This window comes from Sphaerodactylus townsendi, linkage group LG15 (assembly GCF_021028975.2).
Source record: "Sphaerodactylus townsendi isolate TG3544 linkage group LG15, MPM_Stown_v2.3, whole genome shotgun sequence".
NCBI classification, from domain to species: domain Eukaryota; kingdom Metazoa; phylum Chordata; class Lepidosauria; order Squamata; family Sphaerodactylidae; genus Sphaerodactylus; species Sphaerodactylus townsendi.
The window spans coordinates 25,735,494-25,754,965 of record NC_059439.1 but is presented as its reverse complement, the minus strand read 5'-3'; the positions used below and the strand labels follow the sequence as shown (position 1 = coordinate 25,754,965).

Here is a 19,472-nt window from a genome sequence, read left to right as displayed (position 1 = left end):
TGAATACTGAGGTTTTCGTTTAGAAAAAACGGTTGGCTCCGAGGTGTGCGTTACTCAGGAGTAAGCTTGGTGGTAGTCGGTGGCTTTGCTTTGAAGCAACCGTGCAACACTTCGAATGGGTGAATCACGACCCTAGGAGGGTTTACTCTGAAGCAAGCCCCATTGCCAGCAACCGAGCTCACTCCCAGGTAAAGGATCACGCTTTAGTTTAACAGTGCTTAACAGGGTTACCTACACTACTTCCCCAAAACTAGGTCTTAGGTTTAATGCTAATAATCGAGCCCAGCTGCCCAGGCCAGCCTAGATGTGGGGGGGGGGGGGCACTCTGTTTGCACGTGCTCACAGAGAGGGCTCTGAGTGCCACCTCTGGCACCCGTGCCATAGGTTCGCCATCACTGAGATAGATCACTGGTCGGATGCAGCGGGGCACCTCTTACATGGTGACCATCGTACAAACAGTTCTTTAAAGAGACGGAAGGAGCGATTTGGGGTCTCTAGGTGGTCCCAGTCACGACGTTGCATTTGGAGTGTTTCCTTCCCGCTGCCAAATGAACAGCACCGGGCAGGAGGGAAGAAACCTCGGTAAAGACACTCGGCGTACGCTCAGAGGTTATTTTTATAGCCGCTGCACACATTCCAGAGCCTGACACTGAAAACAGTTTCTGAAACAAGACCCCGGCGCCAGGAAACACACTTCATCTTGAGTGGCACACTGCCCCACCAGACTTGGGGGGTAGGCTTCTGGGAGAGCGAAACACCCCCCCCCCCCGAGATTCAATGCGGATCTTCTTTCTGCTGGGGTAATTTAATCCAACTGGGTCAAGCTGCCCTCTTTATTGTGTGATCGACAGATCTCTTTCAGAGATTACAGTGTACAGCTGTTACCCAAGCTTGTACAAACATTGTAAACTTTTAAAAGTTCCTTCCTCATCTGGTTTCTCACTGCTTGTAACAAGATAGCCAACTTTTCAGTAATACACAGATTACCTCCTTCCCACACAAAGGGTGACTGACGACTGTGCCACCCTAAGCAGTAACATCTGAGTCCATTGAAGTGAATGGGTTTGGATTGAAGTGAATGGGTTTAGTTCTAAAGGCTGTAGAACAAACCTAGTATATACTGTCCAAAAAGAGAGAGGGGAATTTTCTACCTGGTCCATTCAGGCTTTGGAAGGTAGAGAGAAGAGATCTTTAGTAGCCCCAGGATCTTCTACAATGTCCCCATATGTTGAGAAGCGTCCCTCGAAAAGCTGACGGCGAAACCAAAATTCAACAGGTGACCGATTCCATGGCACGCAGTCGCTAGTGGATGGGGGGGGGGAAAGGAAACACGACAAAGCTGAATTTCTTCTTACTTATGAAACTCTGATGGAGAGGGAGTTAGCAAGTCTAGACGCTACAGAGAACCATATCTATCCAATTTCCTCTTGGGTCTCTTATCCTAGGATTAACCATAGCTGCTCCTCTTGCCAGTTTCAACACTGGCAAAGCCTCAGGCCACCATCAGGGGGCGCTGTGATGCAGGGAGCAATTGAGCCCAGGTTTTCCTTCCCTGTTCATTACCTCCCTAGGTATGAGCTCTTCACTTTCTCTCTTGCGAGGATGATTTTCGACTTCACTGTGGAGCTCTTACCTTCCTCGGCACCCAGTGGTTCTTTTCTTTTAAACCGGCTCTACCTTTTACGAAGCCCAGTTGAGATCTGTTCGTTTTGGTACATCTTAACTTCTGTTACCTGTAGTAATAGTAGTAGTAACAATAACAACAATAATAGTTGGGTATATATTTATATCCCCCCTTTCTCTCCTGTTAGGAGACTCAAAGGCGCTTACAAACTCCTTCCCCCCTCACAACAAACACCCTGTGAGGTAGGTGGGGCTGAGAGAGTTCTGAGAGAACTGTGACTAGCCCAAGGTCACCCAGCTGGCATGTGTTGGAAAGCACAAGCTAATCTAGTTCACCAGATAAGCCTCCACAGCTCGAGGGGCACAGCAGGGAATCAAACCCAGTTCTCCAGATTAGAGTGCACCTGCTCTTAACAGCTATGCCACGTTGGCTCCCAGGAGCAGTATGGATTTGCGTTTCCCCCTTCCTGCTTTTGTATATGAGTAAGGGCTGCCTGATTGGACCTTGAGTGATAGGGAAGAGAGAACTGGGATTATTTTGGATTAATAAATGCAGACTGCTAAACCGTCGTTCTAAGAACTATAACCCTTTCGAGAGGAAAAAGACTCCAAAAAAACCTACTGCCATCTGCAGTTAAGAACTCCATCCATTAATTATGGTCTTATGCATATTGGGTGAGTTGGGGTTTCTAATTCCCATTAGCGATTATGATTTGGGACACAGACCTGGAGAGCTGGCGGTACTTATTGGGGATTGATTAATTAGCGCTCACTGTTTAGCAGTAGGGTGGATCCATAAAGTATTTTATTCCTCTGAATTATTCATAACTCTGCGAACGAAACAGATTCACAGCCATCCAGCCAGGGCTGAAGGAAATGAATCCCAAACCCATAATTAGCCACGCCACGCTCATCCAAGTCTCTTCATAGGACATCCATCATTTATTCTTACAATCAAATCTACAGCACTGATTGAATTATCTGTCTTCTATGACCTTGGGGATTAGCTGGATCTTGTGGGTTTTTCTTCCTCCTGTTGTGGTTTGCACAGCCTCTTAGGTTTTTTCTGATCCCTGAGTCAGCTTCTCTGTAGATATCTGGTCTGGAGCGTGCCGCATGGCTCCCAAAGGTGGGTTTGAAGCTGAGAGTCATCTCGTAGATCAGTTATATAGATCCCTTATATAAAGCCATCGTGCGACCACACTTGGAGTACTGTGTTCAGTTCTGGTCACCACATCTCAAAAAGGGTATCGAAGAGATAGAAAAAGTGCAGAGAAGGGCAACGAGGATGATTGAAGGATTGGAGCACCTTCCTCGTGAGTCGTTAGTCCCTCTTTCCCTATCAGAAGCATATAGCTGCTTGAAAACTAAGCTATTAGGACAAGAGTATCGGGATATGATAACAGCTGCGAGGAAAACGTGTTCCCCCCTGACCCTGCTTATTCCAATTGAACAAGGACACATGGCCAATTATTTACAGTGGATCACCAACCCTAAATTAAGAAGAGCTTTAACACTGGCCAGATTCAATCTAATGCCTTCTATGCTGCTCTATGGCAGATATCAACAAATTGATAAACAGAGGAGGCTATGTCCATGCAATATGGGTCAGGTGGAGACACTCGCTCATACCCTCTTTCATTGTGTAAGGTTTGCAAAAATCAGAATGTCACAATCTGCACTTATCCCATTTCTGTATAACAATCTAACTGATGCTCTTAAGATACCTATGCTTTTGAACAACATGGATCCCACAGTGTGTGAGAATGTAGCAAAATTTCTGCTAACACTAATAGACGTAAGTCTAGATGAATACCAACCAATGTCACATGTATTATGACCACATATAGCCAGCAGTAATTTTTCTAGCTTCTGTCAGTATCCGATGACGTTTAAGTGAGTTAACTTAGCTGAAGGAATGTCCTATAGTTACAGAAGGACCATGTATATATTTTAGTATTTAGTATTTTAGTACCAGTGTCTATAATTGTGAGCAATAATGGGCAAATTTTGTATGCTGATTTTGTATGTTTATTTTATGCCAATAAAGGCTTGTGACCTTCCTCGTGAGGAGAGGCTGCAGCGTTTGGGACTCTTTAGTTTGGAGAGGAGACGGCAGAGGGGGGATATGATTGAAGTCTATAAAATTATGCATGGGGTAGAAAATGTTGACAGAGAGAATTTTTTTTCTCTTTCTCACAATACTAGAACCAGGGGGCATTCATTGAAAATGCTGGGGGGAAGAATTAGGACTAATAAAAGGAAACACTTCTTCACACAACGGGTGTGATTGGTGTTTGGAATATGCTGCCACAGGAGGTGGTGATGGCCACTAACCTGGATAGCTTTAAAAAGGGCTTGGACAGATTTATGGAGGAGAAGTCGATTTATGGCTCCCAATCTTGATCCTCCTTGATCTGAGGTTGCAAATGCCTTAGCAGACCAGGTGCTCAGGAGCAGCAGCAGCAGCAGGCCATTGCTTTCACATCCTGCACGTGAGCTCCCAAAGGCACCTGGTGGGCCACTGCGAGTAGCAGAGTGCTGGACTAGATGGACTCTGGTCTGATCCAGCAGGCTAGTTCTTATGTTCTTATGTTCTTAGTTATCTGTGCAGTTCAAAGCAGGACACCGACCTTATTTGTGAGGTGGTGCGTTTTGTTGTGTGGGGGGAAAGGGCCGGAAAAACCTCATTCCAACGTGCACGCCATCTCACACCTTCCAGAGTTTCACAGATGCAAATAGAGATACGTTTATATCCTGATCACACCCTTCTTTCCACACTGTTTACAACAGTGGCTTATTGACTCGGAGGAAAAAATGTCCTATCTTTTAATAGAAGCTTGAGCGGATGCTATTGACCAAGGGATCTCCAGGCCGTGAAAAGCTTCTTCACCTTCCCATTCCTATACATTATTCTTCTGTAGAAGAGACGGGGAGCGTTTTCCTCCAGGCCAGGTGGCAACCCCACTAACTGCTTCCATTCCATGTTGCTAAAAGCTACCGGGCTGCACAAGGAATGCGTCTAAAGGGGCAGAGATATAGTTTGGAGATGCTGCAGCACATAAAGGTACATGTACAGCACATGAATGCCATGATACCGCTAGCTGAGGTCTGGATCAGTCACATAGCATGGGGTGTTGAATGAAAGACTGCAACATTGTGCATTGGTGTTCATGAGGAGATGCTGTGAAATCAAGATTAATTCGCTTTGCCGTCTCAAACGCTGCATTTTAAAGACTCAGAAAGAATGAGTGAGGAGCTGAGGAAGGGCTGTATTTTCCAAAGATGATGAAGAAGAGGAGTTTGGATTTATAGCCCCCCTTTCTCTCCTGAAAGGAGACCCAAAGGGGCTTACAATCTCCTTTCCCTCTCCCCCCCCCCCACAACAAACACCCTGTGAGGTAGGTGGGGGCTGAGAGAGCTCCGAAGAACTGTGACTAGCCCAAGATCACCCAGCTGGTATGTGTTGGAGTACACAAGCTAATCTGGTTCACCAGATAAGCCTTCACAGCTCAAGTGGCAGACCAGGGAATCAAACCCGGTTCTGCAGATTAGAGTGCACCTGGTCTTAATCACTATACCATGTTGGCTCTCAAAGGCATCTGCAAATCCCCCCACCCCACCGCCCCAATTCAAAACTGAAGCAAAAGATCAGGCGAGATGGCCGGGCGTTGCTGACCAAGCTAGTGGGGGTAGTTAATGTACTTTAGTTGAATTTTATCCAGCTCTATTAAAAACAATCTATTTTATAGCAGTAAGAACCAGTGTGGTGTAGTGGTTAGCATCAAGGCCTGGGAAACTGAGAATCAGAGAGGGATATTCATAGTACTCTTATCTCCTTGGAGAGAGTTTAGGATAAAAAGTATAAGTAAAAATACTTTCAGTTTTGAAGATATTTGATTTTAAAAAAATATTGCACGAGTATGTTTCAAAATAAGAACATAAGAACATGAGAACAAGCCAGCTGGATCAGACCAGAGTCCATCTAGTCCAGCACTCTGCTACTCGCAGTGGCCCACCAGGTGCCTTTGGGAGCTCACGTGCAGGAGGTGAAAGCAATGGCCTTCTGCTGCTGCTGCTCCTGAGCACTTGGTCTGTTAAGGCATTTGCAATCTCAGATCAAAGAGGATCAAGATTGGTAGCCATAGATCGACTTCTCCTCCATAAATCTGTCCAAGCCCCTTTTAAAGCTATCCAGGTTAGTGTCCATCACCACCTCCTGTGGCAGCATATTCCAAACACCAATCACACCCGTTGTGTGAAGAAGTGTTTCCTTGTATTAGTCCTAATTCTTCCCCCCAGCATTTTCAATGAATGCCCCCTGGTTCTAGTATTGTGAGAAAGAGAGAAAAAATTCTCTCTGTCAACGTTTTCTACCCCATGCATAATTTTATAGACTTCAATCATATCCGCCCTCAGACGTCTTCTCTCCAAATTAAAAGAGTCCCAAACGCTGCAGCCTCTCCTCATAAGGAAGGTACTCCTGTCAATCCAGAGACTGGTTCCCCTTACAAGGAATTATGGCAGTGAGGCTTTACCTTCTGCTCTTATTATTATGCTTTCCCTCAGGGAGCTTGTGGTAGCATCTATCTCCCTCTATTTTATCTTCACAACAACCCTGTGAGGTAGGAAAGGCTGAGATAGAGAATATGAGTGGTTGAGAATCACCAAGTGAAATGAACCTAGATCTTCCCCCTCAGAATTTGAGATATTAAACTGTGCCTAACTTTCTTTTTCTCTCTTTAAAACCATGCTCATGAACAAAACCAGGCCTCATTTCCTAAAACTCCCCAGGTTTCAGTGTGAACTGGTGTTCCAGGGAAACACTCCACTCCCTGCTCTTATAAGTGTTAGCCAGATTGAAAAGCATCTCCCCTACAGTTTTCCTTTTGAAAGGCTGGATTCAGACAGAAGGAATATAATAGGCCCGGATCAGGCCGTACAGGGCTTTGTTAGGTAGGTTGTGCCATTTCCTTTTAAGAAAAAAAGAGGAATTAATGAAGTGGTAATTAAGTAATTTATTTGTCAAGACCATAAATCATTACAATGATAAAAGGGTAATGTGCGTTTACAGTTCTATAAATCATACTATAATGCGTCATGACAAGACAGCCCTCCGTTTTGTATGTTCTTCTTCAAGCTTTTGATGTGTTTTGGCGGCTCTGGCAGGAAAATAAATAATTTTCTCTACCATGGGTTGGCCCAGAGGTGCCTTTCCATCCCTGGAGGATTCTTCCAGTCATGAAAGGAAGGACTTCTTTCCTGAGGGGTCTTCCTTGAGCAGGCTACCAAATGGCCCTTTTTCTGTGAGCACGTTACTCAAATCTGTCATTAGATTGATCAAGCTCTTTTGCTGAAAGAAAACTCCCCATATATTTTTTGCTTTGATGTATTTATAAATAGAACAGGAGAAGAAAGAACGTGTCTGGTCTTCCCCCACTCGCCATAAATGCCGAATCTTATTTATTATTCCTTATTTAAAACATTTATGCCATCTTTCTACCCAAATAGGGCCCCCATCGTGGGCTCAAACTATGAATTGGATCCAACCAGCTAGTCTGTTTGACCATCCGAAAAGACTCTGCCCTGGATCATGCGGCCTGCACGAATAAAAACCACGTGGGGCAGAGACGGCCGTGAGCAGGGGAATTTTGCGAAACTGAGGCCCCTTCCGCACATGCAGAATAATGCACTTGCAGTCCACTTTCACAATTGTTTGCAAGTGGATTTTGCTATTCCGCACAGTAAAAGTGGATTGAAAGTGGATTGAAAGTGCATTATTCTGCATGTGCAGAAGGGACCTGAGTGAAAAACCTCTTCAGATCTAGGCCTATGTGTGACACCGCGGTCACATGACGACACCGTTAGGCATATCCTATGTATATGCCTCGTTTCTTGGATCAAAATGCACTCCCACCCATGGGGGGGGGGGGGGGACAGATTTCCAGATTGACTTTTCTCCCTCTACCAAAACTTAAGGGAACAGAGAATTTAGGGGAACGGCACTTCTTTGGAGCTATGGCCCCAATCTAAGTCCCCACCCCCACCCCAGCTGCTTCTTCCACACTTAAGAGTTCAAGTCACTGAGCTTCCATGTTCTATTGTGCAGTTGCCAACACCAGGTTGGGAAATTCCTGGAGATTTGGGGGTGGGGCCTGAGGAAGGTGGGAGGGACTTCAATGGGGTATAAACCCCTGCAGTCTACCCTCCTATGCAGACATTTTCTCCAGGGGGCTGATCTCTTTGAGAAGTTTTTATTCCAGGAGATCTTCATGCCTTGCCTGGAGGCTGACATCCTTCATGCGGGTCAACTGAATGGCAAAGCCAGTATGGTTCCCTGGGAGGATACCTGCAAAGGTGTGAGAAGTTAGCTTTATATAGATATCCCTTAATGGCGGTGATTATCTATGGCTCATTCCGCACATGCAGAATAATGCACTTTCAAACCGCTTTCAGTGCTCTTTGAAGCTGTGTGGAATAGCAAAATCCACTTGCAAACAGTTGTGAAAGTGGTTTGAAAATGCATTATTTTGCGTGTGCGGAAGGGGCCTATGTGATCCTTCTTAGCTGAGGATGAAAACAGCCTGCCGCATCTCCAATGTCTTGTGCAAAGCAGAGTTGACACTGAGGTATATAGACCCATCAAGTTTCACTGTGTTCTTCATCAGCCAAAATGGAGAGGCTTACATTTTGGGAGGCCTAAATTGTTATTTTCCTGAACTCCAGAAGCCTTCTGTGGTAACAGGAGCAATCCTAAGCAAGTCTCGTCAGAAATATGATTCAGTGGGGCCTACTCCCAGGAAAGTGTCCTTAGGATTGTAACCATAACCTCTGGTACGGATGGAGTGTCATGAACTCTAGATATTCCCTTTGTCCTGATGTGGTGTAGTGGTTGGTGCTTTGTTTAAGACTGGGAAAATGTGGGTTCAAGTCACCACTGAGCCATGACAGTCACTCATTGACCTTGGGCTGCTGGATTTGTTTTAGCTTTATATTCCCCTCAGGGTGTAAATAAAATGGGGAACAGATCATAGAAACATCCTGGAATTCCTTGGAGAAAGGACAGGCATTTACTCCATAGATGGATCCTGCGGTTTCCAAGACCCTGTAAATACATTTCTTTCTCAATTCCTCCAGCTGGGTGTAAAGTGGTTAATGGATCCATCACAGGTCCACAGTTCACAGCAGAAGATTGTAAGGTGTGTTTCAAGGCATACACCTGATTCTGTTGACTACATTTTTCTCCCGCCTTTTCTCTAAGCATCTCAGGGCACCATATCCTTTTTTTTCACCTCACAGCCAATGAAGCGGATGAGGCTGAGAGAAATAAAATGGCCTTAGGTTGCCATGTTTCATGGTTGAGGGAGGATTTAACCTCTGGTCTCTAAGATTCAGCAACAAGCTTCTGACCATTACATCACACTGTCTAGGCCTCAGGACTGTCACCCCGGATGGGAGGGCTTGGTCGAGAACACCCCCAATGTTCTCCTCCATCTGCAAAGGTCGGGAGCAGACCAGCAATGGTTGACTTTGAGGGAGCTTGACCACCATTATGGATACTTGGGCTCAGGAAGCATCTGCATAACTCCGGGGATCCCCAGAGTGCACTTAGAAAACAAACACACTTTGAAAACAACCGTGTGAACACGCTCTCTGATATGCAGATATATATATTTAGCAAGTATACATTCCGAATTCTTGTCTGCCCCTTTCTGAAACAGCCTGGCGGCCTTTCGACAGCTGCAGCCTGAGCGGAGGAAGCCGTTTACAATGGGCCCGAAATAGCTAATCCCACGTTTGTCGGAATCAAGTTATTTTCCCTCAGCCGGGTGCATTCACAGAGTGTTTCTTCAGCAATTCCGCCACCGCCGGTGCCTGCACAGACCAGGGCCACTTGTCCCTCTGATGTCCCCCGCCCCTGTTCTTTGTGTGTCCCCCCCACTCCCTCAAGGCCATCTCGCATTCTGCCCTTTATCCCTCCTTTATTCCCCCCCCTTCCAAGACAGCCCCCCACCGGGACCAAGCAGCCGCTGGAAGCCTCAGCTGCCAACAGACACCACCTGCTAGACAGCCAGGCTCTGGCTTCCATCGGCTTCTCTACATCCCCTCATCCAGTCTCCCTCCGGCCTCTGCCCCCTTTTGCTTTATATCAGCCACCTGTTTATTATGTTCTCAGCTATTTCCACCCTGAACAACAGGTGGGGCCTGTCCCCCTGGGGCCCGGGTCTGGAAAAGTGTCTGGTTACACCATGAGAGGTTTGGGCGGGGGTGGGGGGGCACGCTGGGGGTGGCAAGGGAAGGGAAGGGAAGCGAGACTCTTGGGTCTATTCCCAGCTGTGGAAGGACATAATATGTCTGGGATTGGACTCGGAAGGCTCACAGCCAGGACTCCTGGGTTCTCGTGAGAGGCACGAGGCAAATGGACATTTCTCAGGATCCTTTAGCCTGTGGTGGGTGGCTTTCTCTCTCTCTCTCTCTCTCTCTCTCTCTCTGGCCCCTTTCACACATGAAGAATAATTCACTTTTCAATCCACTTTCACAAGTGAATTTGGCCATTACGCACAGTTGCAAAGTTCATTGAAAGTGCATTATTCGGCATGTGCGGAAGGGGCCTCTCTCTCCAAGCCCAAATTACACCTGGTACCGGGAGCTGCAAGTATTTGGACCAAGGTTGTGTGTTTTAAAAATATAAAGGGAGAGGAGAGTAGGGTCACGATTCCGCACGGAAAACCTTTGCATTCTGCAATCTGTTCTCGACAGGCACATTTGCTAAGATTTGTCATTCGGGCGAATGGGTTTTGCTCCTGCTGTTCCTAAGGAAAGGCAAGGAGGTATGCCCAACCCTTAAAATTATTCCCTCTGACTGCTGGGAATCTTGTCCTTATCCTTCAGATTCTACTACTGCTCATTTCCCATTCTTAACCCCTCCTCCTCAGCACCCACTGCTGGTCGCTCTCCTGTGGCAGATGGGCGCTGTTGAATTTTCAAAATGACTGATGTCAGGACTCCGGCCATGATTTCCGATTTGGCATCTCTGCCTCTGATCCCCTGAAGATAGGCTGTGACAAGTCAGGAAGCAGGGGAGAATCACTTTGCGCATGCTCAGGAATGCGTTGCCCTTTATTGTAACCTCTGAGGGGTTTTTTTGGGGGGGGGAGGTTCTGTGGGGCTGAAAACCAGCTGATGTGACGTGAGGACAGATCCATATTCGGGTCAAGAGGACCCACTGCTGACCTTGACAGAGGTCAAAGGAACGAGGAGGGGGCTGCTCTCTGCCGGTCTCCTCCCTTCTTCCACAGCTTTGCCTGCACTTGACTATCTTGGCATGACCGATTAAATGTGCCTTTGAAGACTTTGATCCCCCTCCCTCCCCTCCTCCCCAAGTGTAAGATCTAAAAGGGTCTCCTGTGTTTCTTTTGCCTCCAGCCAAGGCTCACACGACACTCTCCGCACCACCACCGATTCCCTTTGAATCTTCAAAGTCTTAGCATGCTTTAACCGATTACACATTTAGCATCTCTAATCTCTTCTGGCCCCCACCCCGGAGGCAGTCTTGGGACATGTCCCTCTTTTCTTTCAAGCTTGTCTTGTCATGCTGGCTCTGATGTTCCTCCAGCTCCACATTTGGCGGCTGGGGGGGGGGCGTTGAGAGGAGGGGGCGACTAGAGGTCTCTTGGGAACTCTTGAAGAAGTGGAGAGTCCCTCCCTGTGCAGGTCTTCTCAGATCCTGCAAAGCTGTCCCAAGATTCAGGGTGCAAAGCCCTCCAAGCACAGGCTCTGCTCCAGCTAGCTCTTTTGCCAAATCTTGCCCAATCCCCATCTTTATTATGATTTTTGTGATGCAGATCCCCCGACCCCCAGCATAGCCTTGTGACTGGTCAAAAGGGACTCTCCTCCCTTTTAACCAGTGGAAAAGCTGGCTGGAGTCAAGCCGTTATTACTTTTTAAAAACAGACCAAGGGAGACCTTTTTCCTAATAATAGGATTCCCCTGTGAAACTCAAAACTACCAGATGTAGTTTTATGTCTAGTGCTTTAGTTTAATGGCCAGGGCATTCATAAATTTGCTGTTCTGCCCATCTCCCCTGTCCCCTCCTTTGGAGCTAGGGTTGCCAGTGAACCAGAGGAAAAATCAACCTGGCCTACTCTTGTGCCTTTCTCCGTAGTGTGATCCGAAATTATCAGCAAGTAGAAGAAGAAGAAGAAGAGTTTGGATTTATATCCCACCTTTCTCTCCTGTAAGGAGACTCAAAGGGGCTTACAATCTCCTTTCCCTTCCCGCCCCCACCACCAACCACCCTGTGAGGTGGGTGGGGCTGAGAGAGCTCCGAAGAACTGTGACTAGCCCAAGGTTGCCCAGCAGGAATGTAGGAGTGCAGAACCACATCTGGTTCACCAGATAAGCTTCTGCCACTGAGGTGGAGGAGTGGGGAATCAAACCTGGTTCTCCAGATTATAACCCACCTGCTCTTAACCACTACACCACGCTGCTGAGTTTTCACCTCATGGAAACAAGGGCAATCGAGTGCTAAGATCTGCAGATCAAACTGTTTTGCATTTATATTTATTTCTACCCCACTTTTCTGCCCAGTGAAGACCCATTTATTTCATCCTTGCAACAGTTACCTTGTGGAATAGAGTAGGCTGAGAGAGTGACCGGCTCAAGGTACCATGGCAGTGGGTTGATTTGAACCCAGGGCTCTCAGCCTGACACTCTAACCATTATACCGCTCAGACACATTAAAGCTGGCATCCCTACTGTCGGCTGGCAGAAAATGAGACGGGGTGCCGGGTGTTTGGGAGAGGTGCAAACCAGAAAGGAGGATCAAAAAGTGCTGCGGTGAGACGCCGAAGCACACATGAAACAGACACCTGCAAGGACAGGCGGTCCAGACTTGTTTCTAAGATATCTTTATCATGGGAAATTATACATATGATTTCTTCATAAATCTGCTCAACAAAGCTGCTTGGTGCTGGTGCTGCAGGCAGACCCAACCTGCACCTCCCTCTCAGTGATCCTGTGGGATGCGGAGAAACCCATCAAGACCGTCGCACGGTGATTCACACACACACCCCACCTTGTTGTTATTATTTCGTTTGGTTTAATATCGCAGCTGTCAGATCTTTAGCTGGTTGTTGTTGGCCTTTCATTGCAACTCGAGCCTCACCCAGAGGCCCAGGATGTTATAACGTATCTGCGTAGCTTGAAGATCTCTGTGTGCTGACACCCAGAGAGATTTTCCAAACCTTAAAAAGCAGACTTTTAGAACAGCAATGTCATATCTTGTTGGGGCAAGCAAATAAATCATGCTCACCCTTCGGAATAATACCGGAACAGGGGCACATAGCCAAATATTTTGAATTATTAACTGAACCCCAATAGAGATGGATGATCACAAGGGCCAGGTCCAATACCATAAGAACATAAGAACAAGCCAGCTGGATCAGACCAGAGTCCATCTAGTCCAGCACTCTGCTACTCGCAGTGGCCCACCAGGTGCCATTGGGAGCTCACATGCAGGATGTGAAAGCAGTGGCCTTCTGCGGCTGTTGCTCCTGAGCACCTGGACTGTTAAGGCATTTGCAATCTCAGATCAAAGAGGATCAAGATTGGTAGCCATAAATCGACTTCTCCTCCATAAATCTGCCCAAGCCCCTTTTAAAGCTATCCAGGGTAGTGGCCATCACCACCTCCTGTGGCAGCATATTCCAAACACCAATCACACCCGTTGTGTGAAGAAGTGTTTCCTTTTATTAGTCCTAATTCTTCCCCCCAGCATTTTCAATGTATGCCCCCTGGTTCTAGTATTGTGAGAAAGAGAGAATACTTTCCCATTGGCCATTACAAAGGGTCGTTACTTATCCATCCCTCTCCAGGATCGGGTTTGTCCACACTGTAAAAATCAGGTGGAGACTCTTGCTCACGTTATTCTTGACTGTCCGAGATATGTGAGCATTAGGAATTTCTCCCCCAGGCTGGCCCTAGACAAGTCTGAAAGTGACTCTGACAGTTCTGTTGTGGAGCTTCTGTTAAACAACACAGATGTCATGCTCTTGGAAAAAGTAGCAAAATTTCTTTTACAAGTGACAGAACTTTCTAAGTAATGTATGCTGCTATATACAGTCTTCTTGTTTCTGCGTTTTGAATGTACTCTTGATTTGTATTTCAAAAATGTCTGGCAACGCTCTAGAATCTATTTTAAATGCCAAATAAAGGTGGTGGTTGTTGTTGTATCTGTGTAGCATTCGTGTGGATCCTAGCAGGGCTGCCTTCTGAACCCGACCGAATGTTGATTTTGTTGATTTGAAGATGTTTTAAGTGCCACCCTAGTATTTTCAGAATGGCGCCCGGGGTGCCAATGACCACTGGGATGACCATTGGACCTACTGTCCCTTCCAGGTTCAGGGCGGGTCGCACCGTGTTAAACAACAATATAAAAATTGTAGATGGATGCTCATTTCAGAAGAAGACGACTTTGGATTTATACCCCACCTTTCTCTCCTGTAAGGAGATTCAAAGTGGCTTACAAACTCCTTTGCCTTTCTCTCCCCACAACACACACCTTGTGAGGTAGGTAGGGCTAAGAAAGTTCCAAAGAACTGTGACTAGCCCAAGGTCACCCATCAGGAATGTAGGAGTGCGGAAACACGTCTGGTTCATCAGATAAGTCTCTGCCACTCAGGTGGAAGAGTGGGGAATCCAACTCAGTTCTCCAGATTAGAATCCAGCTGCTCTTAACCACTACACCCACAAATTATTGATAAGGAATCACCTTCTTCAGGAGTTCCAAATTGGCTCCTAATATGTTGGCATGTGTACCTTTTCACAAGGCCATCCGGGGATTTTGGTGCCAGAGTGGACACACAACAGCATTGTGTGAAAACAACTGACATGCTTCCATGATGATGGTCCAGTTCTTGAGCTGTAGACAGAGCTGGGTGGTTGTTATTTAACCAACAGTGCCGTTTTGGAGGGGACCTCGAGCCAATCGCATGCTCCACCTAGCCTACCTTATAGGGTTGTGGGGAGGATAAAATCGAGAAGAGGAGAGATGGGCTTCCCTAAGCCTCTCAGATGAAGGGCAGGATAAAAGTGTAGTAGATAGAGATTCACGTCAAATAGACGTCATTGCAGAGAGAGCACGAGGTCAAGGTAAGAAATCTTAGTAGCGGTTCAAAAATTGTTATCATGAGTTGATGACTGACCAACTTCACCCATGGTGGTTAGGAAGGTTGCCAGATTTTACAGCATCTGGTGACTATGCAGGCGGGAAGAATGAAGGCTTTCAAGGCCGTAGCTTCAGATTTTCTGAAACTCTGGAATCTCTCTCCTTAGAAACCGAGCACTAGAAATCACGACTCGTAGTAATGGAGACTTCCAAGACTGGGGGTATCTTGTCATGATAATATTTTAGCATTTTAATATCACTTCCATATTGTAAAGGTCATAACAGGCTTGTAAAGTAATCAATCCAGCCTGTATCTGACAGCAGACATGACTGGAATTTGAAAGGTGCACTTTTGGCCCTAAAAATCATCCACGTGGGCTCTGATAATTGGGGATGCAGAGCCGGAGAGGGTAGGTTTAAACTAGCCTCACCTTCGCTGTATGATGTTTCCTTAAAAAATTTTTTTTTTTAATATACGCTTTATTGAAAAAACTTTTAAAAGAAGTTACAAAAAGTAAAGGGGGAGGAAAGAAGTTGATAGGTAATAGATGATTTCATTAATAATAGTAATATTTCATTGTGTCATATTCCAGCTATGATTTACAAAACGGTACATATGTTAAATCAATTTCTTTAACTTATTATCTAAACCGCTTTGGATACTAAAAAAGAAAAGGGGGGGGGAAAGAAGGGGGGTGAGTTTCTGGAGAAAGATAAAAAGTTGGGATAGGAAGAAAGAGGGGGAAAATCTTAGTGACTTCTCCTTCAACCTAGGATCTGTATTCTGTCTTGCACTTAAAGAAGCTAACTGACCAAAAACAACTTATAATGGCCTGGGAAGGGCCAGATAGCCCATTTGGCACTTCAATCACGACACTGTATCAAAGGACATTCGACTGTGATTACAACCACGTTACTGATGAGTTGTCTGGAAGAAAGCGGCCTGCCTGGGGCAAGGCTGGAGTGAGGGGGAGCTGTGCACCCACACCCCGCCCCCTTGGCACTACGTCAATGGCCTGGGGCAATTTAAGGGGTTCAGGTTTGTGTTGAGATTTGAACCAGAGACCTCTTAGATTGCTGTTATAGGCACCGCACTAGCCCAGCTCCTTTCCTCAGCAAGCATGCTAGGAGGCCTTAGGACAGTGGTGGCGAACCTTTGGCACTCCAGATGTTATGGACTACAATTCCCATCAGCCCCTGCCAGCATGGCCAGTTGGCAGGGGCTGATGGGAATTGCAGTCCATAACATCTGGAGTGCCAAAGGTTCGCCACCACGGCCTTAGGATGCTTCCGGCATCAACTGTCAACCAATAGAGCTGCATTTACTTCCATCTCTGACATGAGGTCAAGAAGGCTGATAGCTTATTCACAGGTGGCTGTTTCAAGGTAGAATTAAATGGCCAACCATGAACCCCACTGACAAGGGCCTTGCCCACTTTCCTGAAACATGGAGCAGGTACAGCATTGGGAAACAGTGCTCAGAAGAGCCACCGGTCCCATGTCAAAGATCCACAGGTGGTTCCCAAGCCACCAAATGAGTATCACTCATGCATATAACCCAAGGGAACAATATAGGGACTGTTCCACTGACCCCCTCTTTCTCTTGCTTTTCTCCTGTCCCCAGAGCTGTCTGAATGTTTCATGGTGAATGGGGCTGATTATCGAGGGACGCAGAACCGGACTTCGCTAGAGAGCACCGGGCGGCCCTGTCTGTATTGGAACCAGACGCGAGAGCATGTTTACAACACGGCCAAGTACCCAAATGGCGAGTGGGGACTGGGCAGCCATAACTATTGCCGGAACCCAGATGGCGACGTGCAGCCGTGGTGCTACATCTCTGAGAATGAAGAAGGGATCTATTGGAAGTACTGCGACATCCCTACCTGCCACAGTGAGTGCTGAGAGGCGGGGCAGCCAATGGGAAGAAGGGACGGTAGTCAGGACAACGGGAAGGAGGTGACCCAGAGTGGTCCAGCTAAGAGAGTCGCATCAGGGACATTTCAAGATGGGACTGGAGAGTTAGGAGCGACCAGGTCTTCCCAAGGATATGCTAGTCCGCCTTCCCAGGATATTAAGCCATGGGGCATTTAAGTCTGTATCCTCTTGTTCGTAAGATACAAAAAAAAAAATAGTTTTAGATAGTATTCTACCGGGTTGCTCTTTAGCAATTAAATGTGCTGGGACCCAGTCAATATTTTAACAGATGTCACTCTTCTGAAGCGAAATAGGTATTATTATTGTGCTGATTGTCTAGGGAGCTCAGGGTGGCTTCAACGGTTCTCCCCTCCTCTTTTCCACCTTCACAACAATCCTTTGAGACAGAGGTGGGATCCAGCAGGTTCTCACAGGTTCCCGAGAGTAGGTTACTCATTATTTGTGTGTGCCGAGAGGGGGTTACTAATTGGTGATTTTGCCACGTGATTTTTGCCTTAACTTACGCCCCTTTTCTCAGTAGTAGCGCGCAGAACTTGAAGCAGTCTAGCAGGAGGTGCACCGGCGTGCGTGGCAGCCTGCGCCTGCGTGCATTCGTTTCCCGCCCAAGGACCGGCGCAGCTGCTGCGTCCTTGCCACAGCCCCGCCCAGGAATGCCCCGCCCCCGAATGCCCAGCCACACCCCCGTCGTGCCACACCCAGCCCCATTGGCGCTATGCCACAGTTTGAATCCCACCACCATGGGAACCTGTTACTAAATGTTTTGGATCCCACCACTGCTTTGAGGAAATTAGGCTGGTGAAAGGTCACCCAATGACTTTCATGGAGGAGCAGGGATTTGACAGTGGGTCTTGCAGATCCGAGTCCAGTATACTCACACCAGTGCACCCAGTCAGCATTCAGGGTGGGAATCCTTTGGGCACTCTGAAGGGCAAAATATGGGCGACCATCTGACTGGAACCCTCTGTCGTTCTCTTTAGTGCCTGGTTACGTCGGCTGCTTCCTGGATTCTGGGACTCCTCCTGCACTGAGCGGCAGCAGCGGCACCTCCACCAAACTCACGGTGCAAGTTTGCCTCAGCTTCTGCCGCAAGCGGGGCTATAAGGTAAAGCGCCTTGAACAGCCGGAGAGCGAGTCTGCAGGGACTCTGAGTTCGTCTTTTCTTCTTTTCAACATACTAAATCATTGTTACAAGTCGGACATCGGTCTGTGCCAGCTTTCTTTCACCCCAGAGGGATCCCCACTGAGCACTAAAAAGAAGAAGAGTTTGGATTTATACCCCACCTTTCTCTCCTGTAAGGAGACTCCAGGTGGCTTACAAGCTCCTTTCCCTTCCTCTCCCCACAACAGACACCTTGTGAGGGAGGTGGGGCTGAGAGAGTTCAGAGAGAACTGTGACTAGCCCAGGGTCACCCAGCAGGAATGGAGGAGTGCAGAAACACCTCTGGTTCACCAGATCAGCCTCTGCCACTCAGGTGGAGGAGTGGGGAATCAAACCTGGTTCTCCAGATTAGAATCCACCTGCTCTTAACCACCACACCACGCTGTGCTGGACATTATGGAACCTGCAGGTACAAAGGTCATGGGGTCTGTATGGGGTCTGTAGTTAGAACTCCATGAGATTAAATGACAAAGCTGTCTGGATGCAGCCCAGTGCCTTGATTCATACAGAGATCTTCCACATGTTGGGATAAGTGCTCCTGGTAGTTGGAGATTATCCCTTATCGTAGTTAGCAGAGCGGCGCGGGTGGCTAGAACACAGCAGAAGCCTTACCTCGTGTGCGTGCGTGTGCGTGATGGATCCCAATGTGCGGCAAGCTTACACAAAAGAAAGTCGGAGTCAGTTGTAGTTTCTAGTCGAATAAAAAGAGTATTTATTAGTGAACTCCATTCTGGATAGAAAGGTAGGTAGACAGAGTCACTATGCTATCCTAATCTAGCTGGATGGAGATGGATGCGAGGAGCATCCATCCTCTCTCTAGGCATGGTAGGAACAGAAGGGAGAAGGGGTCGAGGAAGAAGCCGGAAGGAAGGAAGTCCCTGAGAGTATCAGTCTAACATCAAAGGGATAGAACCAGCATGATAGAGTAAAGGTGTCAAATCCCTAGGTCCCTATCTAGCCACTAGCTCTCTAGTAAAACCCCCTCTGTAGGTTGAGGCAGGAAACAGCGTAAAGTCCTTCACTTCCAACACCACGTACCCCCCCCCCCTCTTTTCTCGATCAACGTGGTGCCCTTCAATATCTTGGCCAGTGGACAAGAGTGGGTCCTTTCCGTCTGATTGGCTTGACACTTGGTGTGGAATGAGATGGGAATAGCATTTGTTTTGTCTCCCAGCCTTTCCAGACAATCCGTTTTTATTGGCGCAACCAATGCACAGTTGTGAACCATTTGTTGCGCTTGGTTCGGGCGGCCGTCCTCGCAGTTGCCTGAGCCTGTGCCATGGAGACAGCGTTTCCTGATCGTTTCACACGCTGTGTTTTGCACCTGGGAAAATGCTGTTCTCCTCTTGCAGCATGTGCATGTCTCCAGTGATTCTCTCGAGAGGGGCATAGTAACAGAAAGGACTAGTGGGGGCCCAGTGGGACGTTTTGAGCTCTTTCCCCCTGAATTTTCAGCTGTCTTTTTTATAATTAAAAAAACCTCATGTTCCTTTCATTTATGGAAACTTGAAGGGGGGGGGGGGCATACTGAGTCATTATTCCACCTAATTGCTCAATAAGACGTACATTTCTGCTCCCAGCTTCTAA

General features: G+C 47.2%; 2 protein-coding genes across 2 annotated transcripts in view; one reads left to right on the top strand and one right to left on the bottom strand.

The window, feature by feature from the left end:
* LOC125444887 (sulfotransferase 1C2-like) overlaps positions 1-19,472 on the bottom strand; it is a 343,341-nt gene that overhangs the window by 111,388 nt on the left and 212,481 nt on the right. The window lies entirely within an intron of this gene.
* The window catches only part of KREMEN2 (kringle containing transmembrane protein 2), a 40,302-nt gene that overhangs the window by 2,319 nt on the left and 18,511 nt on the right, over positions 1-19,472 (top strand). The window contains exons 2-3 of the mRNA XM_048517622.1: positions 16,416-16,682; positions 17,704-17,828. Coding sequence (XP_048373579.1) covers positions 16,416-16,682; positions 17,704-17,828 — 392 coding nt within the window. The remainder of the gene's footprint in view (positions 1-16,415; positions 16,683-17,703; positions 17,829-19,472) is intronic.